Raw genomic sequence first — 24,048 nt, 5'->3', positions numbered from 1 at the left:
CAGGAGAAGGAACATCAGCAAAACACATTATAAGCAATACTTTAAATGCACCTAATCCACAGACACTTTCATATCGTGGAATTATTCTGGTACAGAAGTATTCAAAAACTTGAATGGACAGTATCCACTCCGAAACAAGTATTAGCACCAAATTAAGAAATCTCAACAGCACTCACTCTGCAGTAAGGGATAGTCACAGAGTAGGTTCTTCAGTGCCAATTAAACAGCATTTAGTGATACATATCCACAGCTGTACTACTGCATCCAGTGCAGTTTGGTTAAAGCATTCATAAATCAACTTTGATGTCACATAATATCTGGGGGAAGTTTACATTCTCCAGTAATGAAAGTGTAGCATTTCCTTAAAATATTAGTGCATTGGAATAGTTAAAGAGGGGGAAAGAAGAGGAGAGCTACAAACATAGATTGGGTTCGGACGACACGATAGCCAAAGGTGGGTTAAATAACCAACGGTGGGTTGAATAGTCAATGGTGGGTTACTGCGTCATCTGTCAGGAGTTTTTCACACCAGGGTTGTTATTTGGCTGAAATAACCAACGCAAATAACCAACACGGCAGATCCACCATTGGTTAACGTGTCATGCGGAGGGCACTGGTGACTATTCCGCACACACCGTTGGTTATTTTGGGCGAATGCAGAGTCCCCTAGCAAGAGCGGCCAATACAGCAGCAGCTGCTTTAGTCCAACCAGCAGGATAGTTTTTCAGCAGCAATGTCTGATGGGATACTAGTGGGAGGACTGAGGGCAAGAGGAGATGGGGCAGAAGATTGTCAAATACACTGCTGACTAATAGTCAACTCAACACTGGCCATAATACACATCACGGTTGACTATAATCATGTCATGTGGGGAGTACCCACTAGATAATCAATCATGGAATTGACTATTAACCCACCATTGACTATTGTGCTGTCCGAACGTGACCATACACTTCTAATTCTGCACTGAGCAGAGAGGGTTGGGCTCAGTGGCCTAAATATTTTGCACATGCGCTAATTAGTACTTAAAAGAGTTTCTGAATTTCTTCAAATCAATGTGCAATGCAAATGTGACCCTGAACGATCTTCAGAATAAATGCTTAACACCTTACATTATTCTAGCATTTAAGGCTACGTTAAGGATACAGCATTCAAACGTTAAACAAGATATAGCACGGACATTTTAACACATCAGAAAAATGTGGAGTACAGACAATGGCTCTAATCCAAAGTACCAAAGCAGCCTTCAAATGGCTCTCCATTCACTTTGAAACGAAGGAACATCTGTGTGCACATGGCAAGCTTGAACAGAGCTGACCTCCACTCAAGTGAACAAGATAACTCTTGACCATTTAGAAGCTATATGAGCACATGGACTTGTAGGATAAGGGAGAATGAGGGAAAAGAAAAAGAACCCAGATGCATCACGCATAGTGTAGAATTATATGAAGAGGAAGTGTAAGATAGCATTGTGACTCTTCCAATCCTAAGCACACTTATTTGGAAGCAAGCTCAACTGAAAAACAATTAGATCTGCTTTCAATACACGCGGGAATAAGTTTAACACCACAATTCATCTTATTGTGTAATTGCATTTTACCTTTTGGTGACCTGGGCTTTCCAGTAATTGCTGTTTTAGTTTTATCTCTTTTTCCGTTATCTCTCTCATTTTTAGGTTCACCTAAATGCAAAAAAAAGGTAAGAACAATTACACTCCTTTTCTTAAAAACCTTTTTACTGCTTAAGTTTATCATCATTTGGTTTGTTCTATCAGTGTCTGGATGCTGTAATGGGCTGGATGAGGGCTGAATCCTGGTAAGATGGAAGCTCTGTGGATTGGTGGCTCCCGAGTCCGGGAATGGGGTAAGCAACCTGTTCTAGATGGGGTTGCACTCCCTCTGAAGGAGTACTTGGAAATACTCCTAGACCCATCCTTGTCACTGGAGGCCCAAGTGGACCCCGTGGCTCAGAGTACTTGTGGCCAGCTTCGGCTGATCCGCCAGCTACGGCCTTTCCTGGACAGGGATAACCTAGCCACAGTAGTGCATGCACTGGTAACTTCCCGATTAGACTACTGCAATGCACTCTACGTGGGGCTGCCCTTGAAGACGACTCAGAAGTTATAGCTAATGCAACTCGCAGAAGCTAGACTCCTAACCGGTAGATCCCACAAAGACCTTAAAGGAATTGCACTGGCTGCCTATATGTATCCAGTCAGAAATCAAGGTGCTGGTAATGGCATTTAAAGCCCTAAACAGCTTGGGACCTCTATACTTGAGGGAGTGCCTCTCCCTATAAATGCCTGCCCGAGACTTGAGATCTGTTGGAAGAGGCCTCCTCCGCGTCCCACCAACACAAGACATACACTATGGTGGGGCGTGGGAGAGGGCCTTCTCTGTTGTGGCACCCTGGCTGTGGAATGCCTTTCCCTTGGAGGCCCAACTGCCGCCGGCGCTGGCTTCATTTCGGCGCCAAGTTAATGGTGATACTAGGTACTAACAGCGGGGATGGAAAAGTATTTCAAATTATAAAATTATAGTTACCTAACTTAACCAGGATTTTTCAAGTCAGTTTCCCACGTGTCTTTGAGGCTGTTTGCATGACACGACAGGTATTTAATCCATGGTGAGGCTACGACATCTGCAGGGTGCGTGCGGCCACCATTTGAATATGCAAACCCTGCTCAGGAGTTGTTGAGTCATGCAAACCCAGCGAGGAGTTATGCTAGGATTAAACAACCCACACTCACTGGGTTCACACAACACAACAATCCTTGAGCAGGGCTTGCATATTCAACTCGGCACCCATGACTCATTGTGGGCTAAAATAAGCCACTACGAGCTGTGGCATGTTATGCAAACCTGATCTTTGGTTCTCATCCCCTATTCTCAAGTACTTCGAGTGATTCAGAAGCTATACTTCTATTAATGCATCCCAAAATAGCATTTGCTTCTTCTTTTTTTGCAGCTACATCACACTGTTGGCTCATATTCAGCTTGTGATCTACAATAATACCAAGATCCTTCTCGCTTGTAGTATTGCAGAATCATACCAGCAAATGCTGTTATTCTGGTGCTATAGGTCACTTACACTAACTAGCACAACGTAATTTATGTTATCGCTAGCACTGAACTGGATGCGGCCCATTAATGGTGGAAAGAGCACTGAACACGTTTTTCCCCCACAGGGATATTTATCAATTAAATTCCTACATTGTTTTGTTTTCTGCTCCTCCTGAAAATATTATTGTTCCAAGAAGCTTCCCTGAATGACCAGCCGTGGTTTTATTTGAACCTTGTCCTTCAAATGTCATTTCAACAGTGTTTTTATTCCGTTTTAATTATTTTATTCTATTTGTTCACCGCTCTGAAATCTTCAAAGAAGGAGCGGTATATAAATATTGTAAATAAATAAAATACATAAATTCGCTCACATCTACATATTAGAGCCAGTGTGGTGTAGGCAGCAGTTCTCAACCTTTTTTGCTCCATTCCCCCCTTTCCCCATTGTTCAGAATATAATTCCCCCCTTCCCAAGATAGTCGAACTCAAAACGTGCATTCCAAATAATATGCATATAATATTGAAAATCTTTTATTTTTTCTATATTAGTTCCATTTAAAGGGGCAAAGCAAAGCATGGCTGCTTTTACATTCTCAGCTCCCATGCTTTGCGTTGCCCCTTTAAATGGGAAGCTTGAAACTTCTAGGATTGCGAGGGAGGGAGGGAAAAGAGAGCAAAGGCCTGGCTTTTGCAGACGACATGACACTTTTCTGGGACGTTTTTAATAACATGTGTAGGAAGATATAGTCTACAGGACATCATACTTTGCTGAATAGTGGTCCCAATTCCCCTAATTTCCCCTAAAACTCCCCCTTGTTGAGAACCCATTGGGCTAGAGTGTCAGACAAGAGATCCGGGTTCTAGTCCCCATTCGGCCATGGAAACCCACTGGGTGACTTTGGGCCAGTCACAGACTCTCAGCTCAACCCACCTCACAGGGTTGTTGTTGTGAGGATAAAATGGAGAGGAGGAGCAGGGTTATGTATACTGCCTTGGGTTTCTTGCAGGAAAAAAGGTGGATATAAACGCAATAATAATAATAACAACAACAATACACTATTTTATGCCACCATTTTACCTTATTAATCCAGAATATCATTGCGTCCTCCAGATCATAGGGCAATTCTTTTGAGGCACTAAACGTAGAGAAGCATTTGACACTTGCAACCACTTTTTCAATGCTGATCATTTCCACAGTGTAGGCCATCATAAGAGCATCAATCATTGCCATGTGAGGACTCTAAGGAACGAAGAAAACGGTCGGATCAAACATCTCTCAAGAAAACTGGGACATTTGGCCAATTCAAACAGGACAGAGATCAGGGAGCTAGGAAGTAAAGAAAGAGGGCGGGGGAACCCTAAAGGGCACCGTGATAAATAAAAGCTAAGCTCTCTTTTCTTAAGCTAACCATTTTGATTGGCACACAGCTGAGGTCTGATTCAGACACAGGTGTATCATCGCTCTCCATGACATAAATCCCTTTCCGAGACAGAGCCTGGATGACCGATTGGTGTCCCTGTAGAGCGGCCACCTGATCCCCTTTCAGAATGAGGCTGCAGACACGGCAGTAGAGCTCGCTGGACAGTAACAGCTTGATGACAGGTGGTTTAATATGTTCTTGCTCATACTGGTCTATATAAAACGGGTCTTTCAGTTCCTCTGGGATGTTATCTGAAACAGAAGAAAAATAAACTCAAAACATGGAACTTAGTTACAAACAAAACACACATGTTTACAGAATCTAAGCCAAGATGCACAATGCCAGAAACAAACTATAGTCCCTTTATCTATATTGTTCTGCTAATAAACGTCTCAAATATTCTTGTGTATCTTGTCATAGCACCAAAGCAACCTAATCAAGAAAGGGTAGATGTGGGAGGTCAGGAACGGAAAAGGACAACCTTAATCGATTAGAACAAATAATTTGTGCTAAACTTCTAGGCTGCTTTCAGACATCTAACCTACTTAAAACATGGGCACAGTGACCAGATGGTGTCTAGAAATAACCTTAACGTGAAAACGTAGTCAATAGCAGATTGGCATATTCCTTTTCCAGCAAAAACATTACTCCACCATGGTAGCTTGATGACCAAAATATTAAACCTTTATTAAAACCTTTAAATCCACTACGTCTTCCACACTGTCCAAATTTTATTATTCAAAAGTTTCCCAATATGTTTAGAAGCACGGAGTGATTATCACCCAAGCTACTCATTGAAACTAGACATCAGTTTAATAATCCTGAGAGTTTTAGCATGCGTAAGCCCCATTGAATGAAACGTAGGCTGCAATTCGAAAACACATTTACCTGGAGGTCCCATTGAACTCGGTGAGACTTCCAAGTAGACATACATAAGAACCAAACTGTTCAGCACTTAGCTCACCCATTCAAATGGAACTTAAGCATATTTAATCAGGTGCTTTATTTTCCCCAACTTGATGTCAATTAATTTCTATAGAAAAACCTTCACAGATAATGTGTAACTCCACCACGTTTAGAGGTGAATGATCAGACACTGACTGGGTTGCAGTGCCCGTGGGCACCAAGTTGCATATCCGTTCCCCGCTCACACTGTTGCGGTGTAATGTGAACCCAGTGAGCACGAATTATGCGACGGTTAAACAACCCTCACATGACCTTAAAAGAGACCATGGGTTATGCACCGGCTTCAAAATGGCAGCTGCATGCACCTGGCAGCCACACTGTGGGTTAAATAACACATGATAGACAGTCGTGTCATGCAAACAGCCCCAGTGTTTCTGGCAATAATTAGGAGCATATATACCTATTATTATTATTATTATTATTATTATTATTATTATTATTATTATTTCTTACCCACCTCTCCGTTTCGATCGAGGCAGGGATCAACAATAAGTATAAAATACATAAAGCTGAATTAAAAATTATTATTATTATTATTATTATTATTATTATTATTATTATTTATATAGCACCATCAATGTACATGGTGCTGTACAGAGTAAAACAGTAAATAGCGAGACCCTGCCGCATAGGCTTACATTCTAATAGAATCATAATGAAACAATAAGGAGGGGAAGAGAATGCCAACAGGCACAGGGTAGGGTAAAACTAACAGTATAAAGTCTGCACAACATCAAGTTTTAAAAGCTTTAGGAAAAAGAAAAGTTTTTAGCTGAGCTTTAAAAGCTGCGATGGAACTTGTAGTTCTCAAATGTTCTGGAAGAGCGTTCCAGGCGTAAGGGGCAGCAGAAGAAAATGGACGGAGCCGAGCAAGGGAAGTAGAGGCCCTTGGGCAGGCGAGAAACATGGCATCAGAGGAGCGAAGAGCACGAGCGGGGCAATAGTGTGAGATGAGAGAGGAGAGATAGGAAGGAGCTAGACCGTGAAAAGCTTTGAAGGTTAACAGGAGAAGTTTATATTGGATTCTGAAGTGAATTGGAAGCCAATGAAGAGATTTCAGAAGCGGAGTAACATGGTCAGAGCGGCGAGCCAAGAAGATGATCTTTGCGGCAGAGTGGTGAACAGAAACCAACGGACTGATGTGAGAAGAAGGAAGGCCAGAGAGAAGAAGGTTTGTTGTTGTTTATTCGTTCAGTCGCTTCCGACTCTTCGTGACTTCATGGACCAGCCCACGCCAGAGCTTTCTGTCGGCCGTTGCCACCCCTAGCTCCCCCAAGGTGAAGTCTGTCACCTCCAGAATATCATCCATCCAAACATAGTATACATTATTAAAACATCCTAAGGTCCTGTCTTTCTTGACCAGGTTTAATGTGTTCGTTAGCCATGAACACATTAAACCTGGTCAAGAAAGACAAGACCTTACAATGCTAGAAGTGGCAGACCTAACCCACTTAAAAATAAAACATTGTGAAGAAATCCTATCATACATGAGGTTTTTGCACATGTATTTTTTGTGAGACCATGCCATGTACTTTTTGGGTCACTGGATCAGAAGCTGGTAATTAAGTGACCGACAGAAACGGATCCTCTCAGGCATGGGGAAGAATTTACTATCACCAAATAGGGGAAGCCAAGGACAGCATCATCTCAACAGATTTGTGTTGAGTCATTTCCACTGTTCTAAAAAATTCTCATCTATCTATCAACGTAACTTCAGACATAATTGCCTGGTTCAGACAACACGCTAAACCATGCTGCTTAAGTACAAAATGGTGAAGGGAATGCTTTAACCTTAACGCATTCCATTAACCATTTTGTGGTTAAGCAGCATGGTTTAGCGTAATGTCTGCACCAGGCCACAGTGGGACAGAAGACATCCCTCTGGTCAGTAGGAAGGGTCCAACAGCAATGATCCTCTCCAGGATGGAGAGTTCTTCCCAGAATGGAAGAACTCAGGCATAATGCCCTCCAGAAGTTGCTGAGAAGAATTCATGGAGGGAAACTTCCCTTTCTCCTATATCTTCTGGAAGGTGTTCAGACATATGGGATGTTTCTCTCTCTCTCAAGTTTTTATTGTTTATAGCCAATGGCCATCACAATACAAATACAAAGCACACAAGTATAAAACAGAAAAACATTTGATACAATAAAGCAAGAATGCAATAAAATGATCAGGATTTAAAACATTGCTTCTGTTTAACTCCCTTAGGATTTGACAATGGTATGGTTTAGAAAGGCTGCTCTTGGGATGTAGAAAAGCAGTCCCACTCTCGGGCAAGCATATTTTTTTTCCCACCCCAAGCTAGTAGATTACCTTATCTGTACCATACTTTACAACAGAATATACTTATTTAGTGAGACTACGACTGCATTTTACCATATTACACAAAGAAATGAGACGCACTAAGACATTTGATGTAGTTAATTTAAAAATAATTTCAAGGTAAGCAGCTTGCAAGGTTTTACAACTTTATAACATAAGCTGTGAACAGCATCCCGTGTAAAAACAAAAATACAAAGAAAGACTGCAGACTAAATGACTGAAAATGTTCCCAAAATTGCACTTCAGCTTACAATTGCATGAAGCGTTAGATAAAGGGCAAAGGCCTTGGCCTAATTTCATGTGATCTGTTCAGACCTTTGCTAAGAGTAATCTGTCCTGTCCCTGGCAGTCCGCTTAGTGAGAAAGGAAGAGGCAGAGAGAGAAAACCCACTTTGGGCTCTGGATCACAAGCCAGATTACCTGCGAAAGAATGCAGCCCTTGACAGAGGAAAAAGTTCAAACGATATGCAGGCAATGCGATGCACATGATACAGGACATTATAGAGCTGGGAAAAGTGCAGAAAAGGACAACTAAAATGATTAAGGGGCTGGAGCATCTCCCCTACAAGGGAAGGTTACATCAACTGGGATTGTTTAGCTTGGAAAAAAGGAGGCTGAGGGGAGACAGGATAGAGGTGTACAAAATTATGCACGGTCTGGAGAATGTGGATAGGGAGACATTTTTCTCACTCTGACAAAATACTGGAACCCAGGGTCATCCCATGAAGCTGATGGGTGGGAGATCCAAGACAAATAAAAGGAAGGACTTCTTCACACAGCACATAGTTAAATTATGGAGCTCACTGCCACAAGATGTCGTGATGGCCACCAAACTGGATGGCTTCAAAAGGGGGTTGGATAAATTCCTGGAGGAGAAGGGTATCAAGGGCTACTAGCCCTGATGGTTGTGTGCTATCTCCAGTATTCAAGGCAGTAAGCCTGTGTGCACCAGTTGCTGAGGAACATGGGTGGGAGAGTGCTGTTGCACCATGTCCTGCTTGTTCATCCCTGGCCGATGGCTGTTTGGCCACTGTGTGAACAGAGTGCTGGACTAGATGGACCCTTGGTCTGATCCAGCAGGGCTCTTCCGATGTTCTTATACAGCACTCCAAAGATGAAACAACCACAAGTAGCGTATGAAGTTTATAATTTAAGTTTGTTTGTTTTTATAAATTTGAAAAGACTTAAGGAGAAAAGGTTGCCTACTCCTGCATTAGAACTACAGAACTCAAATATTCTCTCACATATATTCAGGAACTCTACACAGGCTTGAAGTTGAGCTGCCAAGTTTAAATGCGTCAAACAGCGTTGGTTACCATTTCCCTTTAATTGTGAACAACAGCATAGAATTTTAATTATGTCTGGTGTGGAGAATGTGCATAGGGAGACTTTTTTTGGCTCTCTAAAAATACTAGAACCTGGGGTCACCCCATGAAGCCAATTGCTGGGAGATTCAGGACTGATAAAAGAACATATTTCTTCACACAGCGCATAGTTAATCTATGGAATCCGTGCCACAAGATGTAGTGATGACCACCAATTTGGATGGCTTTAAATGGGGGGTAGATAAATTCCTGGAGAAGGCTATCAATGGCTACTAGCCCTGATGGCTATGTGCTACATCCAGTATCAGAAGCAGTACAGCTATCTGTACCAATTGCTGGGGAACAAGGGCAGGAGGGTGCTGTTGCACTCACATCCTGCTTATGGGTTCCTGGTCAACAGCAGATTGGCCACTGTGTGAACAGAGTGCTGGGCTGTTCAAGAATGGGTCTTCTTATGTTGTTTAAAACTTATCACATGCACCAAATCCCTAGGAGTAGAGGAAGGCACTCAAAAGATAATGTGTCACCAAGCATAACAATGATGGCACCAATGATGGAATGATGGGAAGTTCATTCCAAAATTGGCAGGGGGTGGTGGTGCCACTGAGAAGTCCCTCTCCCTTGTTGCCACTTTCCAAGCCTTCAGAGGAGGCACCTGGAGAAGGGCACAGTGTATCGACAGATTTGTACTGGAAGAGGTATTCCATCAGGTACAGCTGTCCTGAGCCGGGTAAGGCTTTATAGGTCAAAACCAGCACTGTGCATTGGACTCAGAAACACATAGGCAGCCAGCACAAGTGGGTCTGAATCAGTGATATACGTAAAACCTTCTTGCCTCTGTTAGCAATCTGACTGCCATATTTTGCACAAATGAACCGTCTTTAAGAGTAGCCCAACATAAAGCACATTTCAGTAATCTAACTTGGAGATTACGAGAGTATAGGTGACTGAAATCAGGTTATCCCTGTCCAGACAGGGGTGTAGCTGGGCTATCAACACAAGCTGATAGAAGGAACTCCATACCACTGAGGCCAACTGAAATTCAGCTGACAAAGATGCCTCCAGGAGAATCCCCAAGCTACAAACCTGCTCCTTCAGGGCAAGTGCAACTCCATCCCAAACAAGTTGAGCACCCTCCATATGCTCAGAAGAACCACCCACTAACAGCATCTCAGTCTTGTCTGGACTGAGCTTCAGCTTATTAACTCTCATTCAAGTTCACTGTCGCAGCCAAGCACCGATCTAGCACATGCACAGCCTCGCCTGATGTAGACAAAACAAGAGTCTAAAACTCTGGATGACTCCCACTCAGTTTTCTCGTGTAGATATTAAATAGCATGGGGGACAAAACCGACTCCTGTGGAACTCTGTACAGAGCTGAGCAATATCCCCCAAGCACCACCTTCTGGAGCCAACCATCCAAATAAGAGTGAATCCACTGCAATGCAGTGCCTCCCATTTCCAAGTCGGACAATTGTCCCAGAAGGATATGATGATTGGCAAGCACTGAAAGAAGCCAAGAGAATCAAGAAGTTAACACACCTTGTCTCTCTCCCAAAATAGATCATCATACAGGACTACCAACACTCTTTCTGTGCCGAAACTAGGCCTGAACCCCAACTGAAATGGATCCAGATAATCAGTCCCATCCAAGAAAATCTGGAGCTGGTTGTCAACCACCTGCTCAAGGACCTTGCCTAGGAAAGGAATATTTGCCAGTGGCCTAAAGTTTTTATAAGTCGAGAGGGGCAAGAATCCAATATGAAGTGGTTGCATGAACCTGCCCGAGTATCTTGTCAATGTCGTTGAGCTTTACCAACTGAAAATCATCCAAGAAGCCAGGACAAGGCTGTGCTCTGGATGCCTCAACTGATTTACCTGCTGTAACACTGGAGCGTTACAGCAGGTAACACCAGCAGGTACAAGAGATTTTATCTTGGATAAAAGCGATAGATGCAACAGTAACCCCAGACTATGAACCTGACCTTTCAGAGGGGAGTGCAATCACGTGCAGAAAAGGCAAAACGCCCATCAACCAGACTCGAGAACCACCACCCACCGGGCCTCTTGTCTTTCCAGGATTAACAGCTTTAGTTTCTTGGCTCTCATCCAGCCCACTGCAGAGTCCAGGCAATGCTCCTGGACTTGCAGAGCTTCACCTGATTCTGATGACATGCAGCTCTGTCTCCCTGTGACATCAGCATACTGATGGCACTTTGTTCCAAATCTCCTAATGACTGCTCCCAGCGGCTTCATATACAGGTTAAACAACATTCAGGACAAGATACTCCCCTGTGGAACCCCATATCTCAATTGCCAAGAAGCCAAGAAATAGTAATCCAATGTTATTCTCTGAAATTGCATCTGCAGTTAGGACCAGAACCACTATACAACAACATCTCCAATGCCCAACCCATGGAACTAGGAGGATGGTCAATGGCATCTAAAGCTAATGAGAGATCAATCAGAATTAACAGGGTCATCTTGCCCTTGTCCGTCTTCTAATAAAAGTCATCCATCAAGGCGACCAAGGCTAATTCAGTCCCATAACCAGGCCAAAACACAGCTTGAGATGTATCTCGCTATTGCATAAGCAATATTGACAACTACAAAATTATTTAAATTGTAACAATCCCTGGTGCTTCCCTGGCAGTTCTGTTGTTTTCATTTATTAAATTTATGCGTCGCTTCCGACAGCAAAAGCAACTTTGAAGCAGCTTATACATACAATACAGAAAACCATGACTAATATAACAGGGGCGGGGGCGGGGAAACACCAAAAATCAATATAATCCACAATCAGCACAAAAATACAAATAATCTAAAAAAAACCAAGATTATGGCAACCAGCTTGATTGGTAACTGGCAAATAGAGGGAGAAAACGTGGAGGCAGTGACAGACTTTGTATTTCTGGGCGCAAAGATTACTGCAGATGCTGACTGCAGCCAGGAAATCAGAAGATGTTTACTTCTTGGAAGGAGAGCAAGGACAAATCTTGATAAAATAGTTAAGAGCAGAGACACCACACTGACAACAAAGGTCTGCACAGTTAAAGCAATGGTAAAGCAATTCCGCGTAGTAACCTATGGCTGCGAGAGCTGGACCATAAGGAAAGCTGAGCGAAGGAAGAGAGATGCTTTTGAACTGGGGTGTTGGAGGAAAATTCTGAGAGTGCCTTGGACTGCAAGAAGATCAAACCAGTCCATACTCCAGGAAATAAAGCCAGACTGCTCACTTGAGGGAATGGTATTAAAGGCAAAACTGAAGTACTTTGGCCACATAATGAGAAGACAGGATACCCTAGAGAAGAGGCTGATGCTAGGGAAAGTGGAAGGCAAAAGGAAGAGGGGCCGACCAAGGGCAAGATGGATGGATGATATTCTGGAGGGGACAGACTTGACCTTGGGGGAGCTAGGGGTGGCGACGGCCGACAGAAAGCTCTGGCGTGGGCTGGTCCATGAAGTCACGAAGAGTCGGAAACGACTGAACGAATAAACAACAAAAATGAAAAGTGTCCATCCACAAATTCACAAAATCTCCTGTTCACAGTCTAGGATACACACCACAAAAGCAGGCCACAACTAACATCCAAATGCCTAGGAAAATAAATATTTGCCTGGCACCAAAAAGATGGCAGTGTCGGTGCCAGGCAAGCTTTCATGGGGAGAGCATCCCATAAACACGGGCCTGTCACGGAAAAGAACCACTCCTAAACTGAAAACACCAGCCCAGCGTCTCCTAGAAGGGAGCACACACAGAAGGGCGTCTGAAGCTGAGCTCAGGGACTAGGTAGAAGTGGTAGTCCTTGAAGTACTGGGGTTCGGAGCTATGTAGGGCTACATGAGTGAAAACCAGCTCTTTGAATTTGGCTCAGAAACAAACTGGCAACGACTGCAGCCGAGCCAGAACTAGGCTTATACGTTGACATTGCTTAGCCCCAGTCAACAACATGGCTGCCAATTCTGCCCTAGCAGTAGTTTCCAAACCATCTTCAAAGACAGCTGAAAGTACAATGTATTGCAGTAATCTAACCTAGAGGTTACCTGAGCACAGACCACTGACGCCAGGCTGTTCCCAGGCAGATAGAATTGCAACTGGGCTACCAGCCAAAGTTGACAGAAGGCACATCAGACACCCCAAAGACTACTTCAACCTCCAATGACAATGATGTCCTCAAGAGTACCCCCAAGATGGGCACCAGCTCTTTCAGGTGGAGTATGACCCCATCCAGTGCTGGTTGAACTTTCCCACCCATCCTAACAGAGAAACCACCCACAAGCAGAGCCTCAATCTAGACTGAGCCTCAGTTTATCGGCTCTCGTTACCAAGGCCAGAAAAAGATTCAGTACCACCACGGCCACAACTGCCTGAGGTGAAAAAAGAAGTGGAGATGCATACTGATGACAACTCCAGATGACCCCACAGAGCAGTTTCATGTAGATGTTAAACAACATAATCTGGAGCGCTGGGCTGAAAACAACAGAATGAAACTTAATAGGGATAAATGCCAAGTTCTACATCTAGGAAATAGAAACCAAATGCAGAGTTACAAGATGGGGGACACTTGGCTCAGCAATACTACAAACGAGAAGGATCTTGGAATTGTTGTAGATCACAAGCTGAATATGAGCCAACGGTGCAATATGGCTGCAAGAAAGGCAAATGCTATTTTGGGCTGCATTAATAGAAGTATAGCTTCCAAATCACATGCGCTACTGGTTTCTCTCTATTCGGCCCTGGTCAGGCCTTGTCTAGAGTACTGCGTCCAGTTCTGGGCTCCACAATTCAAGAAGGACGCAGACAAGCTGGAGCATGTTCAGAGGAGGGCAACCAGGATGATCAGGGGTCTGGAAACAAAGCCCTATGAAGAGAGACTTAAAGAACTGGGCGTGTTTAGCCTGGAGAAGAGAAGATTGAGGGGAGACATGATAGCACTCTTCAAATACTTGAAAGGTTGTCACACAGAGGAGGGCCAGGATCTCTTCTCGATCCTCCCAGAGTGCAGGACACGGAATAACAAGCTCAAGTTACAGGAAGCCAGATTCCGGCTGGACATCAGGAAAAACTTCCTGACTGTTAAAGCAGTACGACAATGGAACCAGTTACCTAGGGAGGTTGTGGGCTCTCCTACACTAGAGGCATTCAAGAGGCAGTTGGACAACCATCTGTCAGGGATGCTTTAAGGTGGATTCCTGCACTGAGCAGGGGGTTGGACTCGATGGCCTTAGAGGCCCCTTCCAACTCTACTATTCTATGATTCTATATCGTGTTGTCCTTTGGGGCAGCAGAGAACGAGCATTTGCAGTACGACAATGGAACCAGTTACCTAAGGAGGTTGTGGGCTCTCCTACACTAGAGGCATTCAAGAGGCAGCTGGACAACCATCTGTCAGGGATGCTTTAGGGTGGATTCCTGCATTGAGCAGGGGGTTGGAGTTGATGGCCTTGTAGGCCCCTTCCAACTCTGCTATTCTATGATTCATGGGGGATAGAATCAACCCCTTTCGAACACCATGTAGTCAAGAAAAAACCCAAAGCACCACACTTTGGAAGTGACCATCTGGTTAGGAATGGAATGACCGCAAATGAGTGTCTCCAACCCTCAACTCAGACAGCCACTCCAAAAGGATACCATGATTGATGGTATCAAACACTGCCAAGAGATCAAAGACTATCAACAGGGACATACTCTCGGTTTCCCTCCTAACTTAGACAAGGAAACCAAGGCTGCCTCAGTACCAAAACCAGGCCTAAACCTCGACTGAAATGGATTGAGAAAATTAGCCAAGATTTGCTGGATCTGGCCAGCAACCATCTGCTGAAGGATCTTGTCCAGGAAAGAGATCTGTGCAACCAGCTTAAAACTGTTCAGATCTTCCAGATCCAGAGAGGCTTCCGAATGTGTAGTCCTAGGTCTTACTGCTGCGTCTTTCAAGTGAACTGGACCACTCCCTCTCATAAGGAGGCATTTATCACCTTCCTGGCCCAAACAGCTATCAATTCCCTGCTAGATTTCACCAGCCAAGAATCCAACATGCAAGCAATCACACCTACCTATCTAAGCATCTTGTCCACATCCTTGTGCCATACTAACTGAAATTCATCCCATAACACTAGACCAAGACAGCACTCTGGACACCTCACAAGATTGATCTGCCAAAACACTGGAGTCGAGGTCCCAACAGATGCAAGTGATTTTATATATTTTTAAAACATAAAGCAAAAAAATCATTAAGAATAAAAACACAACACAGCAGTTAAGAGAAATCAAGTAAGCATGTAACTCTTTAGTAATATAAGTGAGATAAAAGTGGGTTCTGTTTTAATTTAAGGTGTTGTTTTTCCACACCCATCAACCTCAAGTAATACATGCACATCAGTTGAGTTAAAAACTTCTTACGCTAAACTGAATACTTCTCGTACCAACAATATTATGATTGGATTTTCAATTTGTTTATGGGAGATAATAGGACTTTTGTTTATTATTATTCCTTTTCAGTGTCTCTGACAAAGCAACTCACGAAAACTGGATTTATAAACCAGTAGCCTGTTAAAAAGATCCATAAACACTAAAGAGACTAATTTGTGACTTTACACTGTAAATTCCTATTGTAACTACATTCTATTGTATTGTTCATTAGGTTTTGAAATATTGAAGAGACCTATCCGTGTCTCAGTACTATTGATTATTACAATTGTACAACATTGCAATTGTTTATAACTTTTATGTTATCTGCTAAACATTTTTTTGTTACAATAATGTTGTATTTTTGTTCTTGTTATAAAACCTTCTGTTTGTTATAACTGTTCACCCCATCTTTTACTTTAATATTTATACTATAGTAGTTGTGTGCCTTGTGCACTATTTTGTCAATAAATTTGTATTTATTGATACAAATAAATCCTGTTTGTATCAACTACTGCCTTCTCTATTTATACACACATACCCACCCGAACCACATCTTTTAGCTTCCAGTCACTAGTGATATGATCCTGTTCCTAATGTATATGCTACCCAGAACACTATTTTTTATTTCATCTGTTTGCTCTGAATTTGCAAATTTGGCTTGTAATTCAGCATAAAAATATTATCAATCCAAATGGCAGACCATTTGTCTGTCATCTGATGGTCATTCATTATTATATTCCACTGAACAGATGGGAATTTTAAAGACACAGATTTGGTTGAATCATCACCACAACATATACCCTATAGGTAAAGCACCTGTCTCTTGTCCCAGTGCATCCTAAACATGGTGCTGTCTCACTGCACAACATTTGTACCAATTCATAGCCAAATTTAAAATGGGTAAAATGGTGCATTGGGTATACCATATTTCTTCGATTGTAAGACACCATCGATTGTATGACGCACACTAATTTCAGTACCACCAACAGGAAAAAAAAAACCTAAGACACACCCGCGATTGTAAGACGCACCCCATTTTTAGAGATGTTTATATGGGGGGGGAAGTGTATCTTAGAATTGAAGAAATATGGTATTACATGCAAGAGACAGTAAGGAGGAGCATGGCCGGTTGCTTAAATAGTCCACAGTTGACTAACATGTTGTCTGAACAGACCCACTGTAATATTTAAATTATATTAAGTGTGCTTTAATTCTCCGCCCCTCAAATATTTTGGGTCAATTACTTGTGGCGTACTGGGACAAAATTTAATATGGGGTACTTCTTTTAGCTTTGTGTTTACTAAATACAAATAAACTAAACATGCTAAATTATATCTCTTTAGCGCAGGAATAAGCAACTGACTGCCCTCCAGATGTTTTGGCCTATGGCTCTCATTAGCTCTAGCCAGCATAGCCAATGGTGAGGAGTGATGGGGGTTGGAGGCCAAAACATCTGGAGGGCCATAAGTTGCCCACTCCTGATTTTCTGATATAAAATAAACCGTTTCCTATGTAAACTTTAAATTAACCAAATTTGCACTGGAAAATTCAATTTTTTCCAGAAATCCCACATCACTGCTAATTGCTCAGAAACTGGAAAAATTAACTTTGTCTTATAAAGTAACAAAGCCTTATTAAAAGCCTCTGCAGAATATGTTCTACAGGAAAGACATCATTACACAAAAACATCAAATTAAAAAAAAAACACCCACAAGGATGGCTTCAGATATTGAATGAATCTGAAGTAGAGCTTCAGAGTACATAAAAGAGAAGTTTGTATGTCATCAGACATTTACCAAGACTTTTAACAGTGGACAAAGTTTACAGTTTTCCATCTCCCCCCCCGTCACTCATCTCAACAAGTCCTCCAAAGTCCCTTGCAACACCGAACCGCAGTGTTCTCTATGATAACAGAAATCATGTCTTGCAAAAAGGCTAGATTATATGAAGATGCCTTCTATGCATCTAACATATTTAGGAAGAGCATTTGTTTTGAGAGAGTATTATCTTATCAGATACTATGAGAAGTGATCCACGCTATTTAATGACATCAACAAGTAGTTAATTTATAAAGTGAAGCTTATGCTAGATTTCACAGCAGTAGGAAGAATGCAAAGCACAAGAGTATTAGCCGAACACCTATATACTGAATTAGTTAACGTGTTTTAAATATGGAACAGAACAACAACCATCATATCAAACAAGTATTTCTAAGATTGATCTTGAAAGCAAGTATAGATATGTCTAGAACCTGCCTTCACTTGCTTTTGCCCAGCAGTTCCCATGGAGGTTACAAACATAAACACAGGCTACACAACTATTTTGCTCTTCACAACGCTGCACATTATACTAAGCGATTACAATACATTATATACTGCTTGATCAAACAAAAACTATTCTAAGAGCCAAATCACAGTAACGACAGAGTTGCCTATCAGAGTTCACTTATAACGCTTTTAAACTGTAGTTACAGACTGTGCTATGGTAAGAAATTAAATTTAACGTTGATGCTTATTTAAATTGCAGTATACTTCCATAAACAGCAGAACTGAACAACAAAAAACTTGGACCAAGCTCTGGATTTCATTACACCGTGACCATAATATTAACCATTCTAGAAGCAAAAGGAAACACTTTAGTTGAAAACAAACTAAAGCCATGTGGTTGCAGGAATACACTGAATTACTTAGCACTATCACCAAGCAAGCTAATGTTAATCCATTAAGCATATTAGGGTTTGGCAAATTAAAGCTGGTTAAGAGGGCTATTTAGTTTTCTACAAAATGATTACATCTTGTTTTGGTTAAAAGCATAATATTAAACAAGTAGCTAACAATCCTTGCTCAAAGGACCAAAACTAAGAACTCAAAATAGGCAAGAAGGATCTACTAGAATGCAAAAACTGCAACAACAAAAGATTGGCAATGGTGCTTTAGAATATATTTTTTTTGGAAAGTTCCCAATTTAGCACTTTTGAATTAAAACTGGAGTGTCAAACAAAATACTTTCTACCACAATTTATATCTATTCGTAATATACATAGCACACCACACAAAAGAAATGCAGGTGCCTCAAAAAATATTGATGAGGGAAATGTCTGCAGTCCACTATATAAATACTACTAAAAAAAATTATATCTCTAATTATGATCCATGGAAAAGTGGCATCGAGGATCTACACGTTTGCCAAAACAACTCACACGGTAAGACCTTAGAGGCCTACAAGTGCTCAGTGTTGGTAGGTCTCATGTGCTATGTGGGAGAGCACTATTTGGTGAAACAAAAACAGCACCGCAGGGTTTCATGCATTTGCAACTACAAACCATTCACAACAATGAAAGAACTGTGCTCTGACAAGGCCCCTGGCAGATATTTAATATCCTGGTATCAGAAAACATGGCAATAGACAAGCAGGCATATCAGTTTGACACACAATTGGTATTTAAAACATAGATCATTTCAAATCCATTTAACATCTGAGTGGGAAAGGCAGGAAGAATACACATAAGGAAAGAGAAGTAACAGAATTATTCCCCCAATTGGGGATTTTTTTACCTATTCCATATGCTTTAGCACAGATCCATTGTAGATTAGCAGCTATTTTTGCTCGGGCTGAATCATAGAGTTCCAACGGAATGATCTCAGCTGCACTATCTGTTAGAGCATCCATTTTTCTTCTGGTGCTATCTCCACAAGCACAAACATCAACATCCACCATCTGAAACAAAAATAAAAGAGACCCAGCCTAGTATCTACACTAAATATATCTAACACCAAGTATCAGTTTAGTAATCTCAGAAACACTGGGGATTGTTTTTTTTTTTAATGTTAGGGTTTGGTCTTATAGCGAATTCAGCTTGAAATCTTTGCCCCTTCTAACAGTCAGGCTGCTTGATGCTTTGATATAGACAGATAGATGTTAAAACTTAACAGAAACAAGGTAAACCCATTGTCTTAGCCATACGAGGGAATATAAGAGCACTATCTTAGACAATTCATATTCATCATCATAGGCTTGCTGTAGATATCTCTCCCCAGGGTGTTAACAGCCAAGCACTTTACTGAAGGGGGGGATAGCTACTATCATCTGATTTCCCCAACAATGGAATGGGAGTGGTAAGCATAGCAGTGGAAGAAGGCAACAGAAGGCAGCAGCAGGCCTGGACTTTCCCATTCTTGTCAAACCCTGGTCCCTTTTCTTCATCCTACGCCTAAGAGGGATCAGCAGCTGACTAAGACCAACAGAAGTACCGGACACCCTGAGGCAAGAGGATAAGGTAGAGAGCAGAATCTAGAAGTCCTTCCACCAACATCTCCCTTACCCCTTTCACCGGCATATTCTGCTACATGCCAAGATTAAGATGGCAAGAGAAAGGCGTGTCGACCTACCTTTCCTGCCAGTATTGCTCCCCAACAAAGGACATCCCCTCGGCACCTTCCTCCTCAATCATCACAAGTCCTTTTTTTGCTGTTTCACTATTTTCTTCCAAAATCCTCCCGGCTTCTTTTCATTATTATTATGGCCTACTCCTCCCACACACACACCTCCCAATCTTAGCCTCTCCCCAATAGATACCCACATCTCCTTTAACAGCTCTTCAGCCAGACCGCTCCACTTCTTACCCCATATCCTCACTTCTAACTACCCCCTTCCCAAATCACACACCGAACTCCTTATCTGCTGTGAGCTCCCTCTCACATCAGACACCCTCCTCATCCTTTATCCGAAGCTTGGCCCCTCACACACCTCCTAGACTTGCCTTCAAATTCCTGCTTCTCAACCATTTTCAAACCATTTGATTTTATATTACCCCAAAGTAGACTGTATACATGATGCAGAATGACATGAATTGACTCAGTAATGTTACTTTTTAATCCCTACACTTTCCTACATTAAGGGGACACACACAGAGAGAGATTTTTCCCTCTTCACATTGTTCTAATTGCTGCCCCCCCCACCTAACCCTTGCCCCGACCTGCCCCATCTGCACCCCTTCCTCAAGTGGACCCATAACTCATATTACTCCACCACCCACCCACAATATCCTGGTCCACCCATTTCTTCATCGACATCCTCCTATTGACCCAATCAGCTCCTGTTATCAATGATAAAGGACACACACACAGAGACACATGATCTTGGTCCAGTTCCCTCACATACATCAATCTCCAACCCTTCCATACACCCCATAACGTATCAGTCATGCAATAACTACCTCCCCTCCCAATTCTGGCCACCCCACCCCTCAGCCCAATCCCTATTCCCCATCTCTTACTCATCATAAAGACAATGAAATAAAATCCATGCATACTCCCCCCAAAACCCTAGTCGAGACCCACACAGACACACCTATACTCCTTGTCCTGCCCAGCCCTAGATACCCCCATAACTCCTATGTGTGGGACTACTAGGAGTTATGAGGATACCTGGTTATGGGGGTTACCTGGTTAAGGGTATGTCTAGCTATGGGGTTACCTGGTTATGGGGTAACCTGGTTAAGGGGATGTCTAGCTATGGGGTTACCTGTTTATGGGGTAACCTGGTTAAGGGGATGTCTAGCTATGGGGTTACTTGGTTAAGGGGGTTACCTGGTTAAGGGGATGTCTAGCTATGGGGTTACCTGGTTATGGGGTAACCTGGTTAAGGGGATCTCTAGCTATGGGGTTACCTGGTTAAGGGGGTTACCTGGTTAAAGGGATGTCTAGCTATGGGGTTACCTGGTTAAGGGGGTTACCTGGTTAAGGGGATGTCTAGCTATGGGGTTACCTGGTTAAGGGGATGTCTAGCTATGGGGTTACCTGGTTAAGGGGATGTCTAGCTATGGGGTTACCTGGTTAAGGGGATGTCTAGCTATGGGGTTACCTGGTTAAGGGGATGTCTAGCTATGGGGTTACCTGGTTAAGGGGATGTCTAGCTATGGGGTTACCTGGTTAAGGGGATGTCTAGCTATGGGGTTACCTGGTTAAGGAGATGTCTAGCTATGGGGTTACCTGGTTAAGGAGATGTCTAGCTATGGGGTTACCTGGTTAAGGGGAAGTCTAGCTATGGGGTTACCTGGTTAAGGAGATGTCTAGCTATGGGGTTACCTGGTTAAGGGGATGTCTAGCTATGGGGTTACCTGGTTAAGGGGATGTCTAGCTATGGGGTTACCTGGTTAAGGGGATGTCTAGCTATGGGGTTACCTGGTTAAGGGGAAGTCTAGCTATGGGGTTACCTGGTTAAGGGGATGTCTAGCTATGGGGTTACCTGGTTAAGGGGATGTCTAGCTATGGGGTTACCTGGTTAAGGGGATGTCTAGCTATGGGGTTACCTGGTTAAGGGGATGTCTAGCTATGGGGTTACCTGGTTAAGGGGATGTCTAGCTATGGGGTTACCTGGTTAAGGGGATGTCTAGCTATGGGGTTACCTGGTTAAGGAGATGTCTAGCTATGGGGTTACCTGGTTAAGGAGATGTCTAGCTATGGGGTTACCTGGTTAAGGAGATGTCTAGCTATGGGGTTACCTGGTTAAGGGGAAGTCTAGCTATGGGGTTACCTGGTTATGGGGCTAATAACCATACCCTCACCCATAAATAAATAAATAAATCTCTAGGCTAAACGTCCCCACGCCCCAATCCCTGCCCCATAAGGCTTACCAGCCCCTCATGCACAATAATCAGAGCCCCCCTTCCCTCCCTCCCTCCCTCCCCCATACCAACGCCCCCTCCTCCCAGCCGCCACCCCCCCAGCCCTTCAGATGCCAGAGCCCCCCACCCCACCCCACCCCACCCCACCCCCACAGACCATCACGTCACTTCATTCCTCCCCCCACCGCGTCAAGCTGACAGACGCTTCCCCAATCCTTCCCCCACCCGCCGTGTCAAAACTGCCGCACTCCTTCCTTCCTTCCTTCCTCCCTCACCTTTTCTCCCCCAAAGCCGCAACTACCTCATCATCGCCCTCGTTGTCGTCGTCGCCGCCGCCGCCGCGTCGGAGCCACCGGCGGCCGCGCCCAGGCCTAGGCCCGCACGGCTGGTCGAGGCAGCGAGGAGGAGACGGAGGATGAGGGGGCTGAGGAGAAGGGGGAGGAGGAGGACGGGGCGTGTGAAGACGGCGGCTGGGTCCCCGCCGGGCGGCCGGCTGAGGGGGCGGGAGAGGGCGGGGGGGAAGAAAGGGCGGCGAGCGCGCCTCCCGGGAGGCTCGAGCGCCTCATAAACAGAGAATTAATTAAAAGGGGGGGGGAGAAGAAAAGAGGAGGCGGGCGGGCGCTTCCAGGGGAGGAAAAAAAATAATAAAGGGAGGGGGCGGAGTCCTTTCCCGACGCTCTAAATAGCGTAACTCGCGCCTCGGTGGCTTTAATGCGCCTGCGCGCAAAATGGAAGGGGGGGGGAGGAGGATGGGAGATTGATGTTCTGTCGGCTGCGGCTCCGCCTCTTCTCAAGGAGTCTCGCGCCCGGTCTCTAGCTTCTAGGGCGCATGCGCCACTATGTTATTGTTGTTCTGGACGGTGGTGGGAGGGGTGCGTTCCTCCTCCTCCATCTCACCCTGCCTTGGCAACTGTCGCCTAGGAAATGAGACGAAACTGGGGGAGATTGGCAGAGAGAGAGAGAGAGAGGGAGGGAGGGTGGAAAGAAAGCGAGGAGGTTGAGGTCTCGCCTAACCAATAGGGTGTGCAGCGGTCTCTGAGTGACAATGCTGAATTTGGAAGCCCGCCTCCCAAAGTGAGAGGCTGAGGCCTGGTCTACACCAATCAGGATATGGCGCTATGGAAGCGGTATATAAAAGGCAGGTGCTGCAGCAAGCAGGATATGGTGCTATGGAAGCGGTATATAAAAGGCAGGAGCCACACCAAGCAGGCTAGAGTGGTATGGAAGTGGTATGTAAAAGGCAGGCGCCGCACCAAGCAGCATATAGTGCTATGGAAGCAGTATATAAAAGGCAGGCACCGCACCAAGCAGCATATAGTGCTATGGAAGCGGTATATAAAAGGCAGGAGCCGCACCAAGCAGCATATAGTGCTATGGAAGCGGTATATAAAAGGCAGGAGCCGCACCAAGCAGCATATAGTGGTATGGAAGCGGTATATAAAAGGCAGGCACCGCACCAAGCAGCATATAGTGCTATGGAAGCGGTATATAAAAGGCAGGCACCGCACCAAGCAGCATATAGTGCTATGAAAGCGGTATGTAAAAGGCAGGCACCGCACCAAGCAGCATATAGTGCTATGGAAGCAGTATATAAAAGGCAGGCACCGCACCAAGCAGCATATAGTGCTATGGAAGCGGTATATAAAAGGCAGGAGCCGCACCAAGCAGGATATAGTGCTATGAAAGCGGTATGTAAAAGGCAGTAGCCGCACCAAGCAGCATATAGTGCTATGAAAGCGGTATGTAAAAGGCAGGAGCCGCACCAAGCAGGATATAGCTCTATGAAAGCAGCGTATGGTATGTGTCAATGGGCCCCAACAGTTGTCAAAACTGTTATAAAGTGCTTTAAAGCATTTTAAAGCAGTAGTGTAGATCCTGCCCATGTCCTGAATGTATCTGCTCATCAATGCTCCCTCT

At 43.8% G+C, this 24,048-nt stretch overlaps 1 protein-coding gene across 2 annotated transcripts in view; it reads right to left on the bottom strand.

The window, feature by feature from the left end:
- CAMSAP1 (calmodulin regulated spectrin associated protein 1) overlaps positions 1 to 22,448 on the bottom strand; it is a 52,266-nt gene extending 29,818 nt beyond the window's left edge. Inside the window, exons 1-5 of one of the 2 annotated variants that reach the window (XM_063144765.1) lie at positions 22,433 to 22,448; positions 19,061 to 19,223; positions 4,472 to 4,734; positions 4,141 to 4,302; positions 1,601 to 1,681 (exon numbers count right to left, since the gene is read on the bottom strand). In XM_063144765.1, the coding sequence (XP_063000835.1) occupies positions 1,601 to 1,681; positions 4,141 to 4,302; positions 4,472 to 4,734; positions 19,061 to 19,223 (669 nt within the window). In that variant the 5' untranslated portion in view covers positions 22,433 to 22,448. The remainder of the gene's footprint in view (positions 1 to 1,600; positions 1,682 to 4,140; positions 4,303 to 4,471; positions 4,735 to 19,060; positions 19,224 to 22,432) is intronic. The other variant, XM_063144766.1, reaches the window with a different exon arrangement.
- Between the last annotated feature and the right edge of the window lie 1,600 nt (positions 22,449 to 24,048).

Source organism: Elgaria multicarinata, chromosome 19 (genome assembly GCF_023053635.1).
Source record: "Elgaria multicarinata webbii isolate HBS135686 ecotype San Diego chromosome 19, rElgMul1.1.pri, whole genome shotgun sequence".
NCBI classification, from domain to species: Eukaryota; Metazoa; Chordata; class Lepidosauria; order Squamata; family Anguidae; genus Elgaria; species Elgaria multicarinata.
Note: the sequence above shows the minus strand (reverse complement) of the source record. Positions and strands in the feature narration are given on the sequence as shown.